This window comes from Rhinopithecus roxellana, chromosome 8 (genome assembly GCF_007565055.1).
Source record: "Rhinopithecus roxellana isolate Shanxi Qingling chromosome 8, ASM756505v1, whole genome shotgun sequence".
NCBI lineage: Eukaryota > Metazoa > Chordata > Mammalia > Primates > Cercopithecidae > Rhinopithecus > Rhinopithecus roxellana.
In genome coordinates this window covers 94,950,048-94,975,514 of record NC_044556.1, presented here as the reverse complement: position 1 = coordinate 94,975,514, position 25,467 = coordinate 94,950,048, and the positions used below count along the sequence as shown (strand labels likewise).

The window sequence follows — 25,467 nt, the reverse complement described above, 5'->3', positions numbered from 1 at the left end:
AAGGCAAACTATTCTTACATTTTATAAAACCAAGCCACGTAAAGATCAATATTGGCCAATGTTCTCTCAATCTAGCTCTGGCTAGCATATGTATCTGAAAGTAAATTAAACATTTCCTTAAGAACAGCTGATATTTGCTCTTGCAAATTGGTCTAAACCAGAGAGATTTCACAGTAATCAGCAGCTAACAAAAACAACCACTCTGCTATTACTAGCCTTTGCTTTTTAATAATATCAAATTCAAAAAATATTCAATCTAGAATAGTCTTAAATAAGTAAAAAAGCAAAATTGTATATCAAGAAAGTTTGGTTACTTTATTGATGAGATTAGTGATCTCTTCAAATTTCTGTGAGGATCTCAACTAAAAGGTTTCTAAAAACACACAACACTTCTAAGAATGAGTATGAGTAAGAAAGAAATTGTATGTGTGTAAATGGGACTGTGGATTGAAAGTTTACCAGGTTTGTTGAAAGATTGACAAAATCTGCATAATCCTTGTTGATGAGTTCGACCATGGCTGTTTTAAGAAGTTTATAGTAGAGCTCCAAGTCATCTCTCAGTTCTTCCAGCTGGACCCGCTTCCTACAGTCAGACACAAAATGATCAACATCGAAATCTTCCTGAAAAACAAAACCAGAGAAGAAAAAATTATGGCAATGACATCACAGTGACATATACAAATGAAATGGAAGAAAGAGTAAGAAAGCCCATTCCCTTCGTTTACAAGGCCATGCTGCTGCAGGAAGAAAGTGTCTTCATACATGAAAGTATGAAGGTGTTTGTCCGCTTTATAAAGGTGCCAAGGAGTGTGGCCCCTGACGGAAAACATCCTCTCCTGTTGCCTAAAATTCTAAAAGTGAACTTCTTTTTCAAAACAACACAATTCAATCAGGTTCTTCTCAAAATAGAAATGTTTCCCTTTAATTTTAAAGTAATAAATGTTAATGTAAAACTTTCAAACAACAAAGAATTATATTAAAAATCTCCATCAGAGTAAAAAAAAAATCACCCAAATTCTCATGCTGTAGAGATAAGCACTATTTTTTCTCTACCTAACACTGTGATTCACATCCTTCCAGATGTTTCTTTATGTGTTACATGCACACACAGAATCTTAATATTCATGCTGTATGTAAACTGCTTTTCCCCATATAACAATACAACTTGGATGTCTTTTCATAATCCATATAAATTTGCATTCATGTTTTACATGGATGTTGAGTATTCCACCAAACAAGATGTTCAGGAGCTTGTGAAGCACACTGCAGCTCAGCAAGGCCGCTGTGGTCAGACTGCCAGATTTCTCCTCTCTGGGCAGGCCATCTCTGAAAAAAAAGGCAGTAGCCCCAGTCAGAGACCTACAGATAAAACCCCCATTCTCCCTGGGACAGAGCACCTGGGGGAAGGGGTGGCTGTGGGCACAGCTTCAGCAGACTTAAACGTCCCTGCCTGATAGCTCTGAAGAGAGCAGTGGACCTCCCAGCACAGCGTATGAGCTCTGGTAAGGGTCAGACTGCCTCCTCAAATGGGTGCCTGACCTCCATGCATCCTGACTGGGAGACACCTCCCAGTATGGGCCGACAGACACTTCATACAGGAGAGCTCTGGCTGGCATCTGGCAGGTGCCCCTCTGGGATGAAACTTCCAGAGGAAAGAACAGGCAGCAATCTTTGCTGTTCTGCAGCCTCCACTGATGAAACCCATGCAAACAGGGTCTGGAGTGGACCTCCAACAAATTCCAGCAGACCTGCAGCAGAGGGGCCTGACTGTCAGAAGGAAAACTAACAAACAGAAAGGAATAGCACGTCCACTCAAAGACTCCATCCAAAGGTCACCAACCTCAAAGTCCAAAGGTAGATGAATTCACAAAGATGGGGAGAAACCAGTACAAAAATGCTGAAAATTCCAAAAACCAGAACACCACTTCTCCTCTAAAGGATCACAACTCCTCGCCAGCAAGGGAACTAAATTGGATGGAGAACGACTTTGACGAACTGACAGAAGTAGGCTTTGGAAGGTGGGTAATAACTAACTCCTCCAAGCTAAAGGAGCATGTTCTAACCCAAGGCAAGGAAGCTAAGAACCCTGAAAAAAGGTTAGATGAATTGCTAATTAGAATAACTAGTTTGGAGAAGACTATAAATGACCTGACGGAGCTGAAAAACACACCATGAGAACTTTGTGAAGCACACACAAGTATCAACAGCCGAATCAATCAAGCAGAAGAAACGATATCAGAGACTGAAGACCAACTTAATGAAATGAAGTGAGAAGACAAGATTAGAGAAAAAAGAAAAAAAGGAAAGAATAAAGCCTCCAAGAAATATGGAGTAGATGAAAAGACCAAATCTGCATTCGATTGGTGTACCTGAAAGTGATAGGGAAAATGGAACCAAGTTGGAAAACATTCTGCAGGATATTATCCAGGAGAACTTCCCCAAACCTAGCAAGACAGGCCAACATTCAAATTCAGGAAATATAGAAAACACCACAAAGAAACTCCTTGAGAAGAGTAACCCCAAGACACATTATCGTCAGATTCACCAAGGCCGAAATGAAGGAAAAAATGCTAAAGGCAGACAGAGAAAAGGTCGAGTTACCCACAAAGGGAAGCCCATCAGAATAACAGCAGATCTCTCTGCAGAAACCCTACAAGCCAGAAGAGACTGGGGGTCAAAATTCAACATTCTTAAAGAAAACAATTTTCAACCCAGAATTTCATATCCAACCAAACTAAGCTTCATAAGCAAAGGAGAAATAAAGTCCTTTACAGACAAGCAAATGCTGAGAGATTTTGTCACCACCAGGTCCTGCCTTACAAGAGCTCTAGAAGGAAGCATTAAACATAGAAAGGAAAAACTGGTACCAGCCACTGCAAAAACATACCAAATTGTAAAGACCATCGACACTATGAAGAAACTGCATTAACTAATGGGCAAAATAATGACAGGGTCAAATTCACACATAACAATATTAACCTTAAATGTAAACAGACTAAATGCCCCAATTAAAAGACACAGACTGGCAAATTGGATAAAGAGTCAAGACCCATCGGTGTGCTGTATTTAGGAGACCCATCTCACGTGCAAAGACACACATAGGCTCAAAATACAGGAATGGAGGAATATTTACCAAGCAAATGGAAAGCAAAAAGAAGCAGGAGTTGAAATCCTAATCTAAAACATACTTTAAACCAACAAAGATCAAAAGAGACAAAGAAGGGTGTTACATAATGGTAAAGGGATCAATGCAACAAGAGCTAATTATCCTAAATATAGATGCACCCAATACAGGAGCACCCAGACTCACAAAGCGAGTTCTTAGAGACCTACAAAGAGACTTGGACTCCCACACAATAATAGTGGGAGATTTTAACACGCCACTGTCAGTATTAGACAGATCAACAAGACAGAAAATTTACAAGGATATTCAGGACTTGAACTCAGTTCTGGATCAAGAGGACCTAATAGACATCTACAGAACTCTCCACCCCAAATCAACAGAATATACATTCTTCTCAGCAGTGCACTGCACTTGTTATAAAATTGGCCACATAACTGGAAGTGAAACACTCCTCAGCAAATGCAAAAGAATAAAAATCATAACAGACTCTCAGACCACAGTGTAATCAAATTAGAACTCAGGATTAAGAAACTCACTCAAGGCCCGGCGCGGTGGCTCAAGCCTGTAATCCCAGCACTTTGGGAGGCCAAGACAGGCGGATCACGAGGTCAGGAGATCGAGACCATCCTGGCTAACACGGTGAAACCCCGTCTCTACTAAAAAGTACAAAAAAATTAGCCGGGCGAGGTGGCGGGCACCTGTAGTCCCAGCTACTCGGGAGGCTGAGGCAGGAGAATGGCGTGAACCCGGGAGGCGGAGCTTGCAGTGAGCTGAGATCCGGCCACAGCACTCCAGCCTGGGTAGCAGTGCGAGACTCCGTCTCAAAAAAAAAAAAAAAAAAAAAAAAGAAGAAACTCACTCAAAACCGCACAACTACATGGAAACTGAACAACCTGCTCCAGAATGACTACTGGGTAAATAATGAAATGAAGGCAGAAATAAAGATGTTCTTTGAAACCAACGAGAATGAACACACAATACACCAGAATCTCTGGGACACATTTAAAGCAGTGTGTAGAGGGAGCTGTATAGCACTAAATGCCCACAAGAGAAGGCAGGAAAGATCTAAAATTGACACCCTAACATCAAAATTAAAAGAACTGGAGAAGCAACAGTAAACAAATTCAAAAGCTAGCAGAAGACAAGAAATAACTAAGATCAGAGCAGAACTGAAGGAGATAGAGACACAAAAACCCTTCAAAAAAAATCAATGAACCAATGAAACCAGGAGCTGGTTTTTTGAAAAGATCAACAAAATAAACAGACCTCTAGCCAGACCAATAAATAAGAAAAGAGAGAAGACTCAAATAGATGCAATAAAAAATGATAAAGGGGATATTACCCCCAATCCCACAGAAATAGACTACCATCAGAGAATACTATAAACACCTCTAGGCGAATAAACTAGAAAATCTAGAAGAAATGGATAAATTCCTGGACACATACACCCTCCCAAGGCTAAACCAGGAAGAATTGAATCCCTGAATAGACCAATAACAGGCTCTGAAATTGAGGCAGCAATTAATAGCCTACCAACCAAAAAAAGTCCAGGACCAGATGGATTAACAGCTGAATTCCACCAGAGGTACAAAGAGGAGCTGGTACCATTCCTTCTGAAACGATTCCAAACAACAGAAAAAGAGGGAATCCTCCCTAACTCATTTTATGAGGCCAGCATCATCCTGATACCAAAACCTGGCAGAAACACAACAAAAAAAGAAAATTTCAGGCCAATATTTTTGATGAACATGGATGCAAAAATTCTCAATAAAATACTGGCAAACCGAATCCAGCAGCACATCAAAGAGCTTATCCACCACAACCAAGTTGGCTTCATCCCTGGGATGCAAGGCTGGTTCAACATATGCAAATCAATAAATGTAAACCATCACATAAACAGAACTAATGACAAAAACCAAACATTATCTCAATAGATGCAGAAAAGGCTTTCGTCAAAATTCAACACCCCTTCATGCTAAAAACTCTCAATAAACTAGGTATTGATGGAACGTATCTCAAAATAATGAGAGCTACTTATGACAAACCCACCACCAATATCATACTGAATGGGCTAAAACTGGAAGCACTCCCTTTGAAAACTGGCACAAGACAAGGATGTCCTCTCTCACCACTTCTATTCAATATAGTATTCGATGTTCTGGTCAGGGCAATCAGGCAAGAGAAAGAAATAAAGGGTATTCAAATAGGAAGACAGGAAGTCAAATTGTCTCTGTTTGCAGATGAGATGATTGCATATTTAGAAAACCCCATCGTCTCAGCCTAAAATCTCCTTAAGCTGATAAGCAACTTCAGCAAAGTCTCAGGATACAAAATCAATGTGCAAAAATCACAAGCATTCCAATACACCAACAACAGACAGAGAGCCAAATCCTGAGTGAACTCCCATTCACAACTGCTGCTAAGATAATAAAATACCTAGGAATACAACCTACAAGGGATGTGAAAGACCTCTTCAAGAACTACAAACTGCTGCTGAAAGAAATAAGAGAGGACACAAACAAATGGAAAAACATTCCATGTTCATGGATAGGAAGAATCAATGTCGTGAAAATGGCCGTACTGCCCAAAGTAATTTACAGATTCAATGCTATCCCCATCAAGCTACCATTGACTTTTTTCACAGAATTGGAAAAAACTCTTCTCAAAGAAGAGCCCGCATAGCCAAGACGACCCTAAGCAAAAAGAACAAAGCTGGGGGCATCACACTACCTGACTTCAAACTATACTACAAGGCTACAGTAACTGAAACAGTATGGTATTGGTACCAAAACAGATATACATATATACCACTGGAACAGAACAGAGGCCTCAGAAACAACACCACACATCTAAAATCATCTGATCTTTGACAAACCTGACACAAGCAATGGGGAAAAGATTCCCTATTTAATAAATGCTGTTGGGAAAACTGGCTAGCCATATGCAGAAAACTGAAACTGGATCCCTTCCTTACACCTTATACAAAAATCAACTTAAGATGGATTAAAGACTTAAACGTAAGACCTAAAACCATAAAAATTCTAGAAGAAAACCTAGGCAACACCATTCAGGACATAGGCATGGGCAGACTTCATGTCCAAAACACCAAAAGCAATGGCAACAAAAGCCAAAACTGACAAATGGAATCTAATTAAAGAGCTTCTGCACAGCAAAAGAAACTATCATCAGAGTGAACAGGCAACCTACAGAATGGGAGAAAATTTTTGCTATCTATCCATCTGACAAAGGGCTAATATCCAGAGTCTACAAAGAACTTAAACATATAAGAAAACTGAATCTCTAATACAAGAGTTCATGAGAGGAGACCTTTAAGAAGTGGTCATGAGGGTTTGTCCTCACGAATGTATTCAAGCTGTTACCATGCAAGTGGATTCATTTTTGAGAGAGGGTTATAAAAGTGAGTTCAGCCCTCTCTTGCTCTTGTATGCTCCTCCCATCCAATCTCTGCCACATGATGCTCTACACCCCATTTTGACACAGCAAGAAAGCCTTCACCAGATTCGACCTCTTGATCCCCAACCTCCAAAAATATGAGCCACATAAACTTCTATAGTTTATAAATTATCCAATCCCAAGTATTCTGTTTTAGCAGCACAAAATTAGACACTCACTAATATGGAGTGTCTTCATAGAATCTAAAGTCAAACTCTGGCTGGGCATGGTGGCTCACGCCTGTAATGCCAGCACTTTGAGAGGCTGAAGTGGGTGGTTCACTTGAGGTCGGGAGTTTAAGACCAGCCTAGCCAACATGGTGAAACCCTGTCTCCACTAAAAATACAAAAATTAGCCCAGCGTGGTGGCGTGCACCTGTAATCTCAGCTACTTGGGAGGCTGAGGCAGGAGAATCGCTTGAGCCTGGGAGGTGGAGGTTGCAGTGAGCCAAGATGATGCCACTGCACTCTTCCCTGGGCAACAGAGTGAGACTCTGTCTCCAAAAACAACAACAACAACAACAACAACAACAAAATAAAGAAGTCAAACTCATTGAAACAAAAAGTAGAATTGTGGTTACTAGGTGCTGGAGAATGGGGACTGGGGTTGGGAGTAATGTCAAATGATATAAACTTCCAGTTATAGTATAAATAAATTCTGGAGTTCCAATGTATAGCATGATGACTATAGTTAATAATATACTGTATTCTTGAAATGTGCTAAGAGAGTAGATCTTAAGTGTTCTCACTATAAAAAAAGGGGGTTAACTATGTGAGATGATGAATACACTACCTTGATTATGGTAATTATTTCACAATGTATACACATTATCAAATCATCACACTGTATATAATTTTTATTTGTCATACAATTTTTATTTGACAATCATACCTAAATAAAGCTGGGGTAGGCAAGCAGTATGAAATCAAACCTAATTTTAAAATGAGCAAAAGATCTGAAAAAATGCTCAACATGAGTTATTATTAGGGAACTGCAAATTAAAACAAGACACTAATGAACAGAATGACTAAAATCCAAAACATTGACAATACCAAATGCTTCTGAGGTTATGGAGCAGTAGAAATTCTGGGAAGAATGCAAAATGGAAGTCACTTTGGAAGACAGCTTGGCAGCTTCTTACAAAACTAAACAGAATCTTACCAATCGTGCTCCTTATTTAGCCAAATGGGCTGAAAATGTATGTCCATACAAAAACCTGAATGTGAATGTTTATAGCAGCCTCATTCTAACTGCCAAAACTTGGAAGCAAATGTGATTTCTTTTAATAGGTAAATAGATGAACAAACTGTGCTATATCCACACATGGAACGTTACTCAGCAATAAAAAGAGATGAGCTATATCAAGGCACAAAGACATGGAGGAAACTTAAATGTATATTTCTAAGTGAAAGAAGCCAATCTGAAAAGGCTATATATACTATATGATTCCAACTACATATACGATATTCAGGAAATGGCAAAACTATGGAGACTAAAGAGATCAGTAGTTGCCTGGGGTTAGGGATGGGAGGGTGCTGGGGGTGCTGAGGGTGCCGAGAGAGGGGGAAGAATGGACAGGCAGAGCACAAGGGATTTGTAAAGCAATGAAACTGTTCTGTATGATACTGTAATAGTGGATACATGACACTATGTACTTATTAAAATCCATCAAATGTAGAACACAAAGAATGAACTCTAATAAAAACTATGGCACTTCAGTTAAAAATAATGCCTCAATATTGGTTCATCAATTGTAACAAAGGTAAGATACTAAAGCAAGATGTTACTAGGAGAAACTGTGAAGCGGGACGGGATAGATGGGACCTCTGTGCTTTCTGCTCAATTTTTCTATAAAACTAAAACTGCTCCAAAAAATAGTCTATTAATTAAAAAATACTAAGGTAGATAAACTTTTTTTTCCTGAATAGAATAGTATCCACTTTTTGAAAATAAGCTATTTTAGTTAAAAAGCAATATTTTTAAAAGTAGACTTTTTTCTTGTTAAAATATATATGCCTATGTCTGAAAAAGCCGGAAGAAGTCAAGAATTATGGTCTGTAAGCCCAGAAATTAAAAGAAAAATCATTTCTCTTTATACTCAGAGATATTTCTGACTTAAATATCAGAGATATTTCTGACAGGTAAAGTACAAATGCCCCAAACAGCTAGAAGTTGACTAACAAATCAAATACAGGATAATAAGACAGCAAAACAAACCAGCTGCGGAAAACTTAAGAACCATTAACTAGAATAGTAGTGACAATCAAATTTAAAACCAAATAAAGTTTAAAAGTTTAGCTGTTTTAATAACTAGTTGCACACAAGGATGGCAAACAATGACTGACACAAGAGAACTGGGGAAGTAATCATTTAAAGTTTGCCTGAGACCCAAATATCAATATCCTCAACACTGAGAAAATTTTATAGAACTTTTAACAGAAGAGCAAAATTCTCCAAGCTGCCTCATGCTGAATGCCAAAAAGTAAAATGTTCCCCAAATATAGAAAACTATCAAATCATCAGCTACTGCAGCTGTGACAGAACCCAAATCCCCCAAACATCATTCTGTATTCATAATGATGGGAGGTACTACTAAGAGGGAACACCAAGCTGAAGACACGACCTCTGCCCTCAAAACATGTTCAGTCTCATTGAGATAAATACCAATACAAAATATTATGTGCAAAACTGTGGATTAAATAAACTATAGGTGGAAAGTCATAAAAGATTAGTATGAGCTCCTGTGTGTCTGTGTGTTTCAAACCATTCTTTAAGACAAAGGACCAACAGATAAGAATAAATGCCCCTGCATATTCGATAAACATTAAATATTCACTACACGCAGAAAAATGAACCTGGACCCATATTTTTCACCATATATAAAAATTAAGTCAAGATGGATTAAAAACTTAAATGTAAGACCTGAAACTATAAAAATCCTAGAAGAAAACCTAGGAAAAATTCTTCTGGACATTGGCCTAGGCAAAGGATTTATGACTAAGACCTCAAAACAGATGCAACAAAAACAAAAATAGACACATGAGACTTCATTAAACTAAAAAGCTCTGCAGAGCAAAAGAAACAGCAGAGTAAACAGGCCATCTACAGAATGGGAGAAAACATATGGAAATTATACATGCAACAAAAGACTAATATCCAGAGTCTACATGGAACTTTAACAAATCAACAAGAAAAAAACAAGCAACTCCATTAAAAAGTGGGCAAAGGACATGAACAGACATTTCTCAAAAGAAGACACACAAGCAGCCAACAAACATATGAAAAAATGTCCAACGTAACTAATCATCAGAGAAATGCAAATTAAAATCACAATGAGATACCATCTAACACCAATCAGAACAGCTTTTATTAAAAAGTCAAAAAACAACACTGGATGTGAGAAGGAGGAATGCTTATACACTGTTGATAAGAAGGTAAAAAGAAAATGTGGTACATATATACCACAGAATACTATGCAGGCCATAAAAAGATGAAATCATGTCTTTTGCAGCAACATGGAAAGAGCTGGAGGTCACTACCCTAAATGAACTCAGAAAGTCAAATACCACATCATCTCCCTTCTAAGTGGGACATAAATGACAGGTACATGTGGACATAAAGATGGAATTAATAGACACTGGGGATTCAAAAGGGGAAGGGCTGGAGAAAGATGAGGGCTGAAAAATTATCTATTGGGTACAACATTCACTATCTGGGTGATGAGTACACTAGAAGCACAAACCTCACCATTACACACCACAACCACGTAACAAACCTGCACATGTACTTCCTGAATCTAAAATAAAATAAAACAAATAAGTAACAAAAATAACACCACAATGAAATAAACCCAATAAATCCAATAAATAAATAAATATTCACAGTGTGACTCAGGCACTACTGTAATTACAGGGGACACAGCAATGAAAAGCAAAGACAACATTCCTGTTCTCAAGGAGCATATATTCTAATGGAGAAATGAGAAAATCAACATGTAAACAAATAAACATTATGAATAGTGCTAACTGCTACAAAGAAAATAAAATGGAACCCTATGAAAGTGAGTGGTGAAAAGGGGATAGAAGACCCTTACAAAGCGGTATCTGAGCTGAGATCTGAATGCCATGAAGGCACCAGCCACGGGAAAGACTGTGGGAAGGGAACCCTTCCTCACAATAGCAAGCTACGGGCAAAAACATCCCTGGGCTCTTCCCTCCAGCCCCTGCCCTCAACCTAGTGCTGTCCCCAGTGCAGTGTGGCCCCACTGACACATGACCCAGTTGGTCTGGAACTCGTGTCTCCCAAGGCTCATTCTAAACCTTTATTTGGTTACCAAATTACTGAAGCTTGAGAAATTCAAAATGTATGCTAAAGTGCTTTCCAGCATCTATGGACAGATGATCTTAGAAGTTTTATGAAATAGTAGCACTTAAGTTCTAAATAACTTATTATGTTTAAATGGATTCATCAATTTTATGTCTAAATCTTCTGTTCAATACTGTACCTGTGTTTGACGTATTTATGAGAAGGCAAAGAAAACCTATAACCTGTCCCTTCCCTTTAACAAATATTTGTGCTGTGTCCCAGCTGATTTCTTCTCTTTCTCCTTTTTACCCCAATTTAACACTAATGATAATCTGTGTGGTCTTTTAGCTTACTTTCTCAACTTAATTTCTTGAGCGCTTAAGCGGAATGATCTCATTCTGAAGTGCTCATTTGCTGCGGGTATTTTAGGGACACCTGAGGAAGCCCAAGCCCCCGTTTGTGATTAATTTGTTTAGTTAAATCTTCAAAGAAATTTGATGTTAAATGCTATATGACTAGTTAAACAACAAAGATCTATTTACATCATGCTTATCTAACTTTGAACAACTATCCCAAATAATAAAAACTCAAGGGACCATGAGTTCAACATTTTATTCAAGAAATACATTGTATAATATTGCAAGAAGTGACTTAGAAAATCGAAAGCCACAACTGCTCAGAAAGCTTTTTCTTTCTTTCTTTCTTTTTTGCATCCCAAAGAACTTCTTTTTACCAAAGGCCAACTGAATAAACTGTATGTCCAATGGTACTGATCTCATACCATCGAGAAAAGTATTTCATATTAGGAAATTGCTCCACATATGGGTAATTAGAAAATTTTGTGACAATCAATCTCAAATATAGTCTTCATTTCTGTTGCAAACTGAAGCCAAAGAGAATTCAAGCTTTTCATGAAGACTGAAAATGAAACCATGAACCTGTCAGGTCAGCATTTTAGTTGCTGTGAAATGATGGCACACGCTATGCTGGGCACTCAGCAACACTGGGCTGTGCAGCTTTCACACTCACGTCTGCTCTTCTGTATCTCATCTACAGGCCAAGAGTCCAGATCACTAGATGCGTTACAATTTGTTTTAAATAAGTGATGACCCTCAATCTTGTCCCTACTGATAAAATGCATGTGCTTTAGCATAGGGACTATGTGATATTTTGGGGCTGTTCTTAGTATTCAAAATCACACATTCCAAAGTTCCTACCATCTAGAAAGGAAAGCATGACATGATTATTTTTCCAGCCTGGGAGTCAGGAGATAAGGGCCCTGGGTTGCCCCAGTTAGTTGTGTGACTTTGGAGGAAGTCACAACTCTGGACCTCAGTTCCTTTATCTGCAAACGGGAAGAATCTACTACAATTGTACCTCTGTATCCAAGCATTCCACACCCTCTAATTCAACCAGCCATGAATTGCAAAGATTCTTTAAAAAAAAATGTAAAAAATAAAAAGTAATGCAAATAAAAACACAGTGTAACAACGATTTACACTGTATTAGGTAGTGTAAGTGATCTAGAAGTGATTTAAAGTATTCCAGAGGATGTAAGTAGGTTATATGCAAATACCACACCATTTACAAGAGGGTCTTGAGCATTTGCAGATTTTGCTATCTGTGAAGGGGTGGGAGATGTCCTGGAATCAATCCTCTGCGGCTACTGAGGGGCAACTGTAAGTTTCTTTATTCGCAGAAACATAAAATGACAAGAGCCAGAAACACTGCAAAGAGTCCTGAGATAAGCATCACCCCATGACACAAATGAGGAAACAAGCTCATGGAGGCCAGTGATTTGCACAAAATCACACGTGAGTGGTCAGCAGAGCTGAAACTGGGGCCCACATCTCCAGCTCACTGCTATTCAATCAGCCAGGCATTATTCTCTTGGACACGCTTCCTGTTTCAATATTCCCTATTCACAAACTTAGAATACAGAGGAGCCTCAGAACGACAGTAAGGGGTCCCCTTATCTGAGGGAGATACATTCCAAGACCCCTGGTCAATGCCTGAAACCAGATAGTACCCAACTCTACATACACTATGTTTTTTCAATCTGATAACCAAGATAGCTACTAATCAATAGAAACTGTCCATCAATGCAATAAGCTGCTCTGGAATACTTCCAAATGTTCTGGAAAATGCTTTCTCATGTCTTCATGGTGTACACAGGTGGCAGTCTGATTACATACAAGCACCTGTTACATAAAAGCACTGAGATGCATTTAGAAAAGAGCACCCTGCCTGTGATGTAGAACACGGACTAGAAAAAGGCAAGAATGGATGCCAGGGGACTACAGTAAGAAGCCACTAGATTATAATGGCCAAAGATAATAATGAGTCAGAAAGTGGGAAAAGAGGAGACGGAGAGAAGTAGACAAATTTCAGAGATATTTGGGAAGTGAAATCCTAAGGCTCAGTAACAGATTGGATTTGAAGAATGTGAAGGAGAGAGGTGTTATCAAGGATGACTCCTGGTTTTCTGACTCACAACCAGATGGATGGATTACCTCAGGTCTAGTATTACCTGAGATTGGTAATACCAGAAGAGCGCTAGGTTTGAGAGGAGGTTGGTTTTTTTCATCTTCCCCCCAACAAATTCAGTTTTTAACATGCCGAGTTTGAGGTGCCACAGAGATAGCCAAGAAGAGATGTCAAGGTGCTGTGCACATGAGGTTGCAGATCGAAGATATCTGGGCCAGAAGTATGAAGCTTTCACCTGTCTACACGTGGTCACTGAAGCTGCATGAAGTGGGTCACCTGGGGAAAGTGCACAGCATGTGAAAAGGAACAGACATGTGGCTGAGTCCATAACCCACCAGTTAATGGTTATGAGGGGGAGAATGATTATGCAAAAGAGACAAGGAGACCAGAGAAGCCAAAAGAAAACCAGAAAGCACCAAGTTTCAGAAAGCAAATGAAGGGAGCATTTGGTCTACCGATGTCAGGGAAGGAGGCAGAAAAGGGCTGGTGTATCAACTTCCATCTAGTTAACTTTGGTGAGAAGTCTTTAGTGGAATGATGGGACCAGAAGCCAGAATGAAGTGAATTTAAGAGTGAAGGGAGAGAAAGGAAAGACAACCTGTAAGGATTTGGCTGTGAGATGGAACAGAGTGAGGGGCTTTAACTGGAGGTTGGAGGGTCCAGTAGAAGAAACCAAAACAAGAGTGTGTATGAAAGCCAATGGGAAGCAGTGTGGAGAGGGTGGGAATAACAGGTCCTGAGAAGGGAGAGGGCACCAGATCCAAGCACGGGAGGCAGACCTCCGGAGGAAGGAAAGACCCCTACTGGGGTCCCGAACTACCTGTCAGGAACCGGATGGCACAGCAGGAGGAGCGCAGGGTGTATTTACAGCCACTCTGTATCGGAGCTCCGCCTCCGTCAGATCAGTGGTGGCACTAGATTCTCACAGAAGCGTGGACCCTACTGTGAACTGCACATGCAAGGGATCTAGGTTAGGCACTCCTTATGAGAACCTAATGCCGAATGATCTGTCACTGTCTCCCACCACCCCCAGATAGGACTGTCTAGTTGCAAGAAAACAAGCTCAGGGCTCCCACTGATTCTACGTTATGGTGAGTTGTATAATTATTTCATTATGTATTACAATATAATAATTATAGAAATAAAGTGCACAATAAATGTAATGTGCTTGAATCATCCCAAAACCATCCCCTGCACCCCTGGTCCATGGAAAAATTGTCTTCCAAAAGTGTCAAAAAGGTTGGGGACCGCTGCCCTACACAACAGGTTAACGATGGGAGTGAGAACAGGTACAAACGCAAGAATGAGGTTGTTGTCAGCAAGATGAAGGAGGTGCCGCTTGATGGCCTCTTTTTTCTGTAAAACAGATGAAGTCATATGTGAGACAGAAGGATGTGATTTCCACAGCACACCTAGGTAAGTGGGTTTAAGTTATCCCTGTTAGCCTACAATCTCTCTCCTACTACCAATAACTTACATCCTAATTCATCTACCGATTGTCAACCCTCTCTAAGAGTGTTTGTACTTTTTCTTTTCTTTTTTTTTTTTTTTGATGGGGTCTCACTCTGTTGCCCAGGCTGAAGTGCAGTGCTGCAATCCTGGCTCACTGCAGCCTTGACCTCCACAGGCTCAGGTAATCCTCCCACCTCAGCCTCCCAAGTAGCTGGGACTACAGGTATGTGCCACTGCACCTGGCTAATTTTTTAATATTTTGTAGAAATGCATTCTATGTTGCTCAGTGTGTATACTTTTATTAAGCTGACAAAGTCAACAGCATCATGCCACCACCACCTTTGGCCTCTCAAGTGATTTGCTGATCTGCCATTTGTGCTTTTTGATCATTTACGTAATATCTTTCACAAACTATACCCTCCTGTATTTCTCAGATCTCATAAAAACCACTGAAATAACTTTTTAAGTAGCCTCCTGCCACCAGTCAGTTCCAACTGCAACATATATGATCATGCCATTTCCTGCTTTTAACCTGACTATAACTCCACAACGAATACTACATCAAGGGCAAATTCGTCAGTGTAGTATACAAGGCCCAATGCAACTTGCAACCAATCCCATCCCATCTAACTTTCTACTTTCCCAGTCTGCTTCCTGGCCATCCTTCCACATGCTAGCCACTATGGACTAAGTGCTGTTTCTTGGCACAGATGTCCTTCCTATCTACCATGCTAGAGAGCTAAAAAACGTATCTCACTTATCCCTATACCTTCATGTCTAGACTGCTGCCTGGCACATAGCAGGTGGTCATGGAATGCCCACTGATTAAACAACCGCTATGATCTATGGCAACCTAAACACAGTTTCCCATCAACTGACTGGATTTCCAAGCAGTCTCAAATCTCCCAACGCAAATGTCATATCCCAACCTTCTCACACGCACAAAACCTATCCAATTACAAAATGTGTTGAATGAGACACAAACACAGAAATATATCCTGGACAAGTGTTCCAACCATCCTTTCTGCCATGGAAGTGTAACTTATATATAGTTACATATGTTTAAGGAAACACAAATTGCAAATAACCTTTATCTTCAAGCTCCACCTAAAAAATCAACAACATTTTACACAGAACAGCTGTTCTATGTATTTTCTTCTATGTATGTTGTCACTTTTATAAGCACTATAAAATGTACGGCATATTCATAGAGCCATGAAATATGCAATTGCTGGCATTCCAGCCACCCTCCCCCATCCCGTTTGCACTCTAAGTTCTATTTTAGAACTTACATTTCTGTGATTTCACTTACTGAAGCTGCATATACCAAAGGCATTCTGTCAACTCAGAGTGGGAAAGGTGGTGGGGTTAGTGGGTCAGAGAAGATGCTGGTGTTGCACCTTAAGAAATCAAGAGATGGACAAGTTGAGATTATTCTGTACTCCGAGATTCTTGACGTCAACAACGCCCCTGATCTCTGTGTGTGGCCTTTCCTCTTCCAGGGCACCTCTCCCCAGCATGTACCCTTAGCTATTTCTTTCCACCCTCATTTCAGGGTAGCTCTTATCCAGTGGGCGAAACAAAGGGGCGAAACAAAGATCAATGAGTTGATTCTGTACATTCTTTCAGACATCCTAATGAAGTTACACCTTTTAGTACAGTGGTCTAATAGGAATATCACTTACAAGAATAAGGTACATTATTCCTGGGTATAGATAAGTCCTACATATTAAAAATGATATGGTCACACTGGAGAAGATACAGATATACTTAAAAAAAAAACAGAGCTTTGGAGATGTAATCTGAATGCAAATATTATCAAAAAGAGATAGGCTAATCTAGAAAAATAGAAAACATTTTAAGTCACCAAGAAAGGCAGAGTAAGAGATTTCAATTCACTTGCTCAAAACTGTAGGTGTCTACTAACAAGCTAAAACTTTTCGCTTTTTAACACTGAAAGCAGCTACTAAACGGTGTCAAAACTCCTAGTCCTCAGAAAATTAAATATAAACATTTTTTGAATGGTTTAAGTGCAGACCCAGAGGGTTACACCAAATAGATAGGCAAAGCTCCTCCTAGCTCTCACTCAAAGCCTGGCCATTTTCAAGGTTGTGCCTGATGAACTTTATCATCAGTGAAGTGTTTTCAGTTTATATTTCTTTTCTCTAAGTTTACGACCTACAACTACCAACTTCTTCAAATGCATCATGCACAAAGAAGTAAAGCAACTTCTTTAAAGAGTAATGGTTTGCTTTGTCGTACTGCAAGTCAGTAAGAATGTTCTAAGCTTCTAAAGATCCCATTCCGGAAGCTTTCGCTGAATGTTAAGCAAAACTTCAGGTTAAGTTCTTTTTCTTTCCAACCCGAGTCCCTAGGAAAGTACGTGGGCTCAGAGATTTATTCAACACACACTTAATGAGCTCCAAGATCCCGGTCAACAAGCTTCTTTCCAACAAAGGGATTGGCAATCTGACTGCACTGCATGGTAACAGGAACGGGTAACAGAGGCTTTGACATTCAGCTCAAAACCACTTGCCCAGAACTTTCAGGCCTTTTCATGTAACATGCACGATTTTACAGAAGTGCTTTCTCCAGGCTGCACCTGCCAAACCTGAGGCCAAAAGACTCGTTGCGAAGTGCAGCGACGTCTCGGAGGAGGACCAGATACTGAGCGTGCGCGGGTAGGAGCAGCAGCCCGAAGAGAGGGCCCTAGAGGGCACAGGGCAGAGGCACCCCCATGGCCCGGCTTCGGGGAGCGGAGGCCGCGCGCACCTTCATGAACTCGTCCTTGTCGAAGCAGAGCGTGTCCGGCCCCTTGGGCAGGTTCATCCTACTTTTCTCCATCCCGCCGGCCACCGGCTCTCAGCGCCAAGATCCAAGCGAGAAAACGCAGGAGACTGCGCAGAAGGACTCGGCGGCCGCGGCCACCGCCAGTTTTCACGGCACAGGGGGGTCCGCTTCCGCCAACATGGCAGCGCCCGCTCCGCGGCCAATGAACGACGGCACCGCAAGCCGGCCTGCGCCTGGCTCTGGCCAAGAGGGCCACGGGGGCCGCCGCTGCTGCGCCGGCTAGGCCGTGCTGCCCTCATGCGGCGGAGGGCGGCACTGCAGCCTCGCGCGGGCCCCTGCGAGGCTGCCCACCTCCCTAGGAGGCGTGGCTGAGCTGCAGGGGTGGGTCAAAAGGGGTGAGCGGGTCTCCCTCCCAGGCTACCGTTTCTACTCCAGTGCCTTCTCCCCTGAGATTGCTCCGCTTCGTTATGCATGGCCAGAAGTTGGCCCTTTGGTTCTCAGGCCCGTTTTCCAGGTTGGACGTATCACTGGTCGCATTCTTCACCTCCCTGTGCGCGGTCACTGCTGCTGGTGGGCGCTGACGCCTCTATGGAGACCCCTGCCCTTAGCCTATGCACCCACAGAGAAGTGTAGCGTCTCCTCCACTGGGCTCCATTACTGGGAACTCATAGAGAAGAATGTGGTCAGCTAGGCAGCTTTGGGTCCTCTGAGCCGCTCCCTGCTCAACCTCGGGCTCCGTTCCAGGTGGGCAGTCTCTGAGCGCAACTTTGGGTCTTCAAGGGGCTTAAAGGAGTGCCTCGCTGTCTGATTAAACAAAGCAGATAAATACATGTGCATGCATATTTATTTTTAATTTCAACCAGGAATGGACAAATTTTTGTGTTGTGGCCAGTACTGGTGCAACCAAACCAATTTCTCAGACTGTCTTCCTCCTCCTCCCCCCACCCACCCCAATTTTATTCTGAGATGTTCTTCCTTTTTCTCCTCCCTTGCTTTTTTCTCCTCTTGTCCCTTCCGCTAGCTGTAAATACCATGGTCAAATGATGATGATTCATTTTTCTTCTTTTCTCCTTGACATTCTGATGACTCAAACCACAAACCTCACTTCACACTCTTCATTCTGCAAACCTTCCCTTCCTGCTTCTGTTGAGGAATCTAGGCCTCTCCTCCCAATTTTTCTCCTTGGAGATAAGATTAACGCCATGATGGCCCATAAAAAGGAATGGGACAGCAGAGGAGAAGACCTCACCATGAGACTTTGTATTTCAAGTATCTCAACTGGAAAACTGGGCACTTGAAAAAAAAAAAGTGTGGGCATAGAATCCAAAACGCTCTACTCCCTGGCACTGGACCTAGCAGGCCCTGTTGAAGAGCCTATTTCCTGCCAGTGTCTAGAGAACAGATGAACAGGATGAGAGCTGGAAGCTAGCTGGAGGATCAAACTATTCTGCTAGAGGACCAACTGGGAAAAGTGCATCCTAAGTCCTGTTATGTTTGTTTGACTGGAGGAAATGACAACCTCATTTTCTGTTTAATTTTTTGTTTTCTCTTGTTATGAAAATTTTCAAACACACGGAAGTTTAGAGAGCGCAAGAACCTCACCCTAGGTACTCAGCACCTCACTTCAACCATCATCAACCTGTCTCCTCTGCCCCTCCCCACCCACTGCATCAAGACCTTGTTGAGATATATATATATATATATTTTTTTTTTAGATGGAGTTTTACTCTTGTTGCCCAGGCTGGAGTGCAATGGCATCATCTCTGCTCACTGCAACCCCCACCTCCCAGGTTCAAGCGATTCTTCCGCTTCAGCCTCCCGAGTAGCTGGGATTACAGGCATGCACCACCACGCCTGGCTAATTTTTGTATTGTTTTAGTAGAGATGGGGTTTCACCATGTTGGCCAGGCTGGTCTCGAACTTCTGACCTCAGGTGATCCACCCACCTCAGTCTCCCAAACTACTGGGATTACAGGCATGAGCCAATGTGTCTGGCCCTTTTGTTGGAATATGTTTTAAAGCAAATTCCAAACACCACATCATTTCCTATCTCCTGATACCTCAGTTTACACATCAAAAGAAGAAGAAAAAAAAACCCTGACATTTTGTAACACCTAACAAAACCAACAATTCTAATAACCAATCTATACTGGCTCTGAAAGGTGGGTCTTTATCCCAAGGTCACACTGTTTTTTTGTTTTTGTTTTTGTTTTTGAGATGGAGTCTTGCTCTGTCGCCCAGGCTGGAGTGCAGTGGCCGGATCTCAGCTCACTGCAAGCTCCGCCTCCCGGGTTCACGCCATTCTCCTGCCTCAGCCTCCCGAGTAGCTGGGACTACAGGCGCCCACCACCTCGCCCGGCTAGTTTTTTTGTATTTTTTAGTAGAGACGGGGTTTCACCGTGTTAGCCAGGATGGTCTCGATCTCCTGACCTCGTGATCCGCCCATCTCGGCCTCCCAAAGTGCTGGGATTACAGGCTTGAGCCACTGTGCCCGGCCAGGTCACACTGTTAATAAGTGGCAAGTTGCAAACCCAGGCAGCCTGCTTTCACAGCCCAGTACCAAGACACAGGAGAGGATGCTGGACAGATGAAACAAAGATGTCTGTAACCCTGCCTTCTCTTTTGAGGCTCTGCAGGAAGTCTAGGTAAGCTGGAACTTGAACTCTTTCTTTCTTCACTGTAATTCCCTTCTGACATTGTTCAGAAATAAAATGAACCTGAATTTGTACAGACTGGTGGACTTATCTTGAGGATGCTAAAGGAATTAAGTGGCAAAGGTGATTGAGGGTCCCTGCTGCCTGCTCTCCTCCGAAGATTCAGAAGGGAGCCATCAGGACACCATGGAGTGGGATTCCTCTTGGAGACACAGAGAGTAATGCAGACCACCACAGCCAGGAGCAACAAGAAAGACTTCAATGCTGGCATCATACTCTACACAGGTCAAAGGCAAGATAGAAAGCCTACAACTGCCCAGAGGACATGGCCCTGGGTTTCCACTCAGAGCTGGTGTTCAACTGGCACACACTATTTAGCTGTGCTACTTGGTAAATATTGCAACACCTCAAAGGTTGGTGAACGGCCTCTGTACAGAATCTGCTGCTGCCCTGACCCCTACCTTGGCCTCATGATCCAGCCAAGGAACCACTAGAGGGTTAGTGCCTGGCTTAGCAGGGCTCCTCTAGCCAGCTTCTGATTGGCTAATGTCTGTGCTGTTAAATATTTGTCTGCTGTTAAATATTTGAATGTCATCTCTGGTAGTGATACTTATTTCATAGTATTTGCAGGAAGAGTAAATTTAGAAGTGCATATAAAGCACCTACCTAATCAGTGCAAGACATAATATGGAGTCTTTGTACCTGAGATTTTTCCCCCTTTGTTGATCTGTAACTTCTTCAAAATAAGACTTTAGTTGACACATTTTTCCATCTTTTTAAGTCTCTCTTTTATATCCCCTAATTTCATCCTTTCTTGGCATTTCTTTATAAAGCATGCACCTGCTACTTCATTTCTAAGTAAATATTAATCCCCCTTTGACTTTGCATCTCTGGAAAATTTTTAGTTCCCTATTTTCAGTGGCATTGTGACAGGTCCCATTTTTTTCTTCCCACTCTCCCCTATTTATAGGCTCCACATTTTTGGCAGGTTTGCTATAGAACGCTCAAAAATTGCAAGGGGAAATATTATGCTCAGGGAATCATAGGAGCATTTTCTCTGGTAATCATCACCAAGTTCTTATGCTGATCCTCTCCTGAACTGTTGGACTAAAGCAACTGAATTTTCCAACAGCAACCAGAGTCGCCCTTGTTCACTACCGAAGGATAGGAGGGTTTCCGTTTTTAAATGGATCATGTGCTTGACCTGAAGGCTGAGGATACAGTTGGATGGTCCTGCATTCCTAGAGGAGGGCAGACATGGGGGTAGGGGTGGAGCAGGAGGGGACAAGGGAGACAGTCACCACCTTCAGGACTTGCACTCTGACTTGGGAAGCTCAATGAAACCAACTGGGCTATTTCAACATCTCCTATATTTTGTTTATAACTCTGCCTCATTCCAGAGTGGGTTTGAGGTGGTTTGGTTTGATTCCTGAACATTTCCCATGCCAATTAGAAGAGATTATGTTGGGGGGCGTCCCCAGTTCGGCCTCGTCTCCCTAATCAACTAGTAAATGTTATAGTAATACCCAAATATACTTCCATCTATGTTTTGTAATACACTCCACTCATAGAAATGGTAGGGATAATATCTTTTTCTTTTTAGCATTCTAGGGGAAATTGTGATTTTGAAATGAACCAAGAAGGTTACAGTTGTCTTCAAAGGAAAAAGAGTCAGCCTAGCATGCCATCCCAGATGTGACTCTACGGTGTATCCTGTGCCTTTCTTGACTTGAAGCTACTTTGCAGCTCTGTAAGTTGTAGTGGATAACTGATAGCAATGCAAATAATAGTAACATTTGCCTATAAACATGCAAATAAATTTTATCCTGTGAAAGTACAGTTGACCCTTTTTGCCTCAATTTCCTTTGGAAAAAGTCAGTTTTGCATATCTTAGGGAACTTCATTTGCACATCCTTGGCTGTATATTTGACTGGTCTTTAGATTGTCTCTTGAAGTGGTGGTAACATTTTACTAGTTCTCTTGTTAAGTACTGAGTTCAAATCTTTACAAGTATTCTTTTTATATTTGTATGAAAGTTATGATTTTTAAAAATTATCCCTTAGCAGCATTTCAAATCATAAACTGTGATAGGATCCTCATAAATGAAAGTGCAGAGAAATAAAATCAGTGAATTGTAGAATTGTCTTCTGTGTGGCCAGCACTATGACAGGGGCTAAGAATGAATGAAGCTCAAGACTCAGCCTTTGACCCTGAAGAGCTCAGAATCTGCTTAGAGACACATGACCTTCAAGCATGATAAGTGTATGTGACTCTTTCACATTAGTGCTCCTCGGGATTCTGCTAACCTTTCTCTTCCATGCTACCCTCTCCCACAGTCATCTCAGCTGTGCCCTTAGGGTTTCAGCCCTGGTCCACATACTCACAATTCTCCCATCACATCTTCACCATATGCTTCTTTCCCCCCTCCACGAGACCCAAGTATAATACTACTTCACTTTGATGTCCCACTGATGCCTCAAACTCAGCATGTTTGAAATTGATTCATTATCTTTCCTGAAAGGCCCGCTTATCCTCCTTCATTTTGTTTCTTGATAAATGGCTCCATCAAATGCCAGCTGCATAAGCCAAACACCCAGAAATCAATCACAGAACTGAGCCAACCGGTTGCACTTTAAAATACTCAGCCACAAACCTCAAACGGGTGTAGAGGCAGAAAAGGAGTGATCCCTTTCCTCCCCATCATAAAGGGTCAAGGCTGACACTCCTATAACAAAAGACAGGTTAACAGAGAAAAGCATCAGAAATTTATTATGTGCACACATGTGCACTGGAATCATACAAAACATGAAAACTTCAAAAACAGCCAGCTGGTTGATGCTTAAGTATGCTCTTCATTGGGAAGAGGGGAGATAGGGGTGTAGGAGTGAAATAATTTACAGGGGGAATGAATGGACCCAGAAGACAGAAATTAACCTGAAAATGATTCTTTTTGGAATTTAGATGAGCCCTAGAGGCAGACAGTGTCTTGTGGAAAAGTCCATCCAGATGTGGTCGCACTCCTCAGTCTTCTTTCGTGCGATAGAAAATGAGATTTCAGGGAATGAGTGGAGGGCAATTGTGTTCCTCTTTGGAAGTCTGGTTTCCAGGTATATAAGGAACTTCAGAGAAGAACCTCATCCTGTGCTTTGTGAGAGACAAAGAACTGGAGCCAGAGAAGAGGATGGGGTGGTAGAGATCTTGAGGCTGCTTCTCCAGTTCAATGTGTCAAAGTGCCATATGTCAGGGCACCAGTTTCTGAGCCCTGGCAGGATACTTAGCAGTGACTGCGAACTCCCTTGTCTCTCTAGTGGGCTTGCTTTCCCGCTAATGAAAATGACTAGCTCATGCCTTCAAGACTTGCCTCAACTTTCTCCCCTACTTCTTCCCCACAGCGCCCCCTTCCTCTTAGCTTATGCCCTTATGTCACCTATTGTTGGGGAAACAGAAGCAAATTGCACAGGAATTCTCACATGTTCTTACCATCAGATCAAATCCATAGTACATCTGTGTCCAGGTATTTTCATTTTTTATCATTTATTCCACACACATTTATTAAACACCTACTCTATGGTAGGCAATACACTGAGAATTGGTAATTCAGTAATGAACAGTACAGAAAAGTCCCTCTCATCATGGAATTTCCATTGTAATTGAACAGATGCACAATAAACTAATAAAAACTAAAAGTTCACTAAAGATAAAGCTGAGTTAGTGAGAAGAGCAGTGAGAGACTGTCATAGGGGAGCAAGTGTCCCTGCTGTCATGCAGCCAGGTCCCTCCACAGGGGCTTGGGACTCATTTTCTCCAGCCCTTTCCAGGACTCCACTCTGGGAGGTAACTCAATGCCTCCTTTCTTTCTTTTTTTTTTCTTTTTTCTTTTCTTTTCTTTTTTTTTTTTTTTGAGATGGAGTCTCACTCTGTAGCCCAGGCTGGAGTGCAGTGGCGCAATCTCTGCTCACGCAACCTCCACCTCCCAGGTCCCCTTTCAAGCAGTTCTCCTGCCTCAGCTTCCCGAGTAGCTGAAATTACAGGCATATGCCACCATGCCCAACTAATTTTTGTATTTTTAGTAGAGATGGGGTTTCACCATGTTGACCAGGCTGGTCTTGAACTCCTGGCCTCAAGTGATCCACCCTTCTCGGCCTCCCAAAGTGCTGGGATTACAGGCATGAGCCACTGCGCCTGGTCTCGATGCCTCCTTTCTAATGGATCACTCCTGTCAGCAACCTCTGAGTTTCCTGCACTGCTGTCATTCACAGTATAGCTTATAAAATACTTCTTTGTAACCTGGCTTGGTTACCATTCCCCTGGGGATACCTGAAATCTCTGTATACAATCATGTGCACAGATCATCTTAAGAGAATCCCTTTCCAGATCCTCTCCTTCCATACACACTCTTTAGTAAAACTGATATGCCTAAGAATGCATCGGCTATCATTAGTGATAGATCTAATTTCCTTTTATTTGGGATTCATGGATCAGGGCAGCCACCATCCTACAAAACAGAACAAGAGGACTGGACACAGCAGCGCATGCCTGTAATCCCAGCACTTTGGAAGGCTGAGGTGGGCGGATCACCTGAGGTTGGGAGTTCATGACCAGCCTGGCCAACATGGTGACACCCCATCTCTACTAAAAAATACAAAAATTAGCCAGGTGTGGTGGTGGGCGCCTGTAATTGCGGCTACTCAGGAGGCTGAGGCAGGAGAATCACTTGAACCTGGGAGGCGGAGGCTGCAGTGAGCAGAGATCGCACCACTGCACTCCAGCCTGGGTGACAGAGTGACACTCAGTCTCAAAAAAAAAAAAAAAGAAAAAATAGAACAAGAGGTCCCACTGGGAAATTGCAGAACAGCGGGGGTTTGGTAAGGTGTGAACAAGGAACCAGAACAATAGAAAAAATGAAGCTGATTGGTTAACATCAGGTTACTTCAGGTGACTTTTCGTAGGGGTTAAAGCAGGGGAAACTTCCCTATGATGCTGACACAAGTAGATTGGAATCTCCTGTTTTCAAGAAAAACTGGTCTGTTTGGGGATCTATCTGCTCCTTAAAGTTTCAGTTTGATTAAACAGTAGTTAGTACGAGTGACTCCATTTTCCTCTAGTCTGGTCCATTAAGGCCTAGCGCAGGAGCTCAGCCCAAAAAACTGGTCTCCCTTAATTTTTTAACAGAAACGTCAACACTTAGGACTTGCTTGCTTT

The 25,467-nt window shown here is 41.8% G+C and overlaps 1 protein-coding gene across 2 annotated transcripts in view; it reads right to left on the bottom strand.

Annotated features, from left to right (window-relative positions):
* The window catches only part of COG2 (component of oligomeric golgi complex 2), a 54,095-nt gene extending 36,279 nt beyond the window's left edge, over positions 1–17,816 (bottom strand). The window contains exons 1-2 of one of the 2 annotated variants that reach the window (XM_010374039.1): positions 17,594–17,816; positions 460–621 (exon numbers count right to left, since the gene is read on the bottom strand). In XM_010374039.1, the coding sequence (XP_010372341.1) occupies positions 460–621; positions 17,594–17,665 (234 nt within the window). In that variant the 5' untranslated portion in view covers positions 17,666–17,816. The remainder of the gene's footprint in view (positions 1–459; positions 622–17,593) is intronic. The other variant, XM_030936270.1, reaches the window with a different exon arrangement.
* Positions 17,817–25,467: the final 7,651 nt, after the last annotated feature.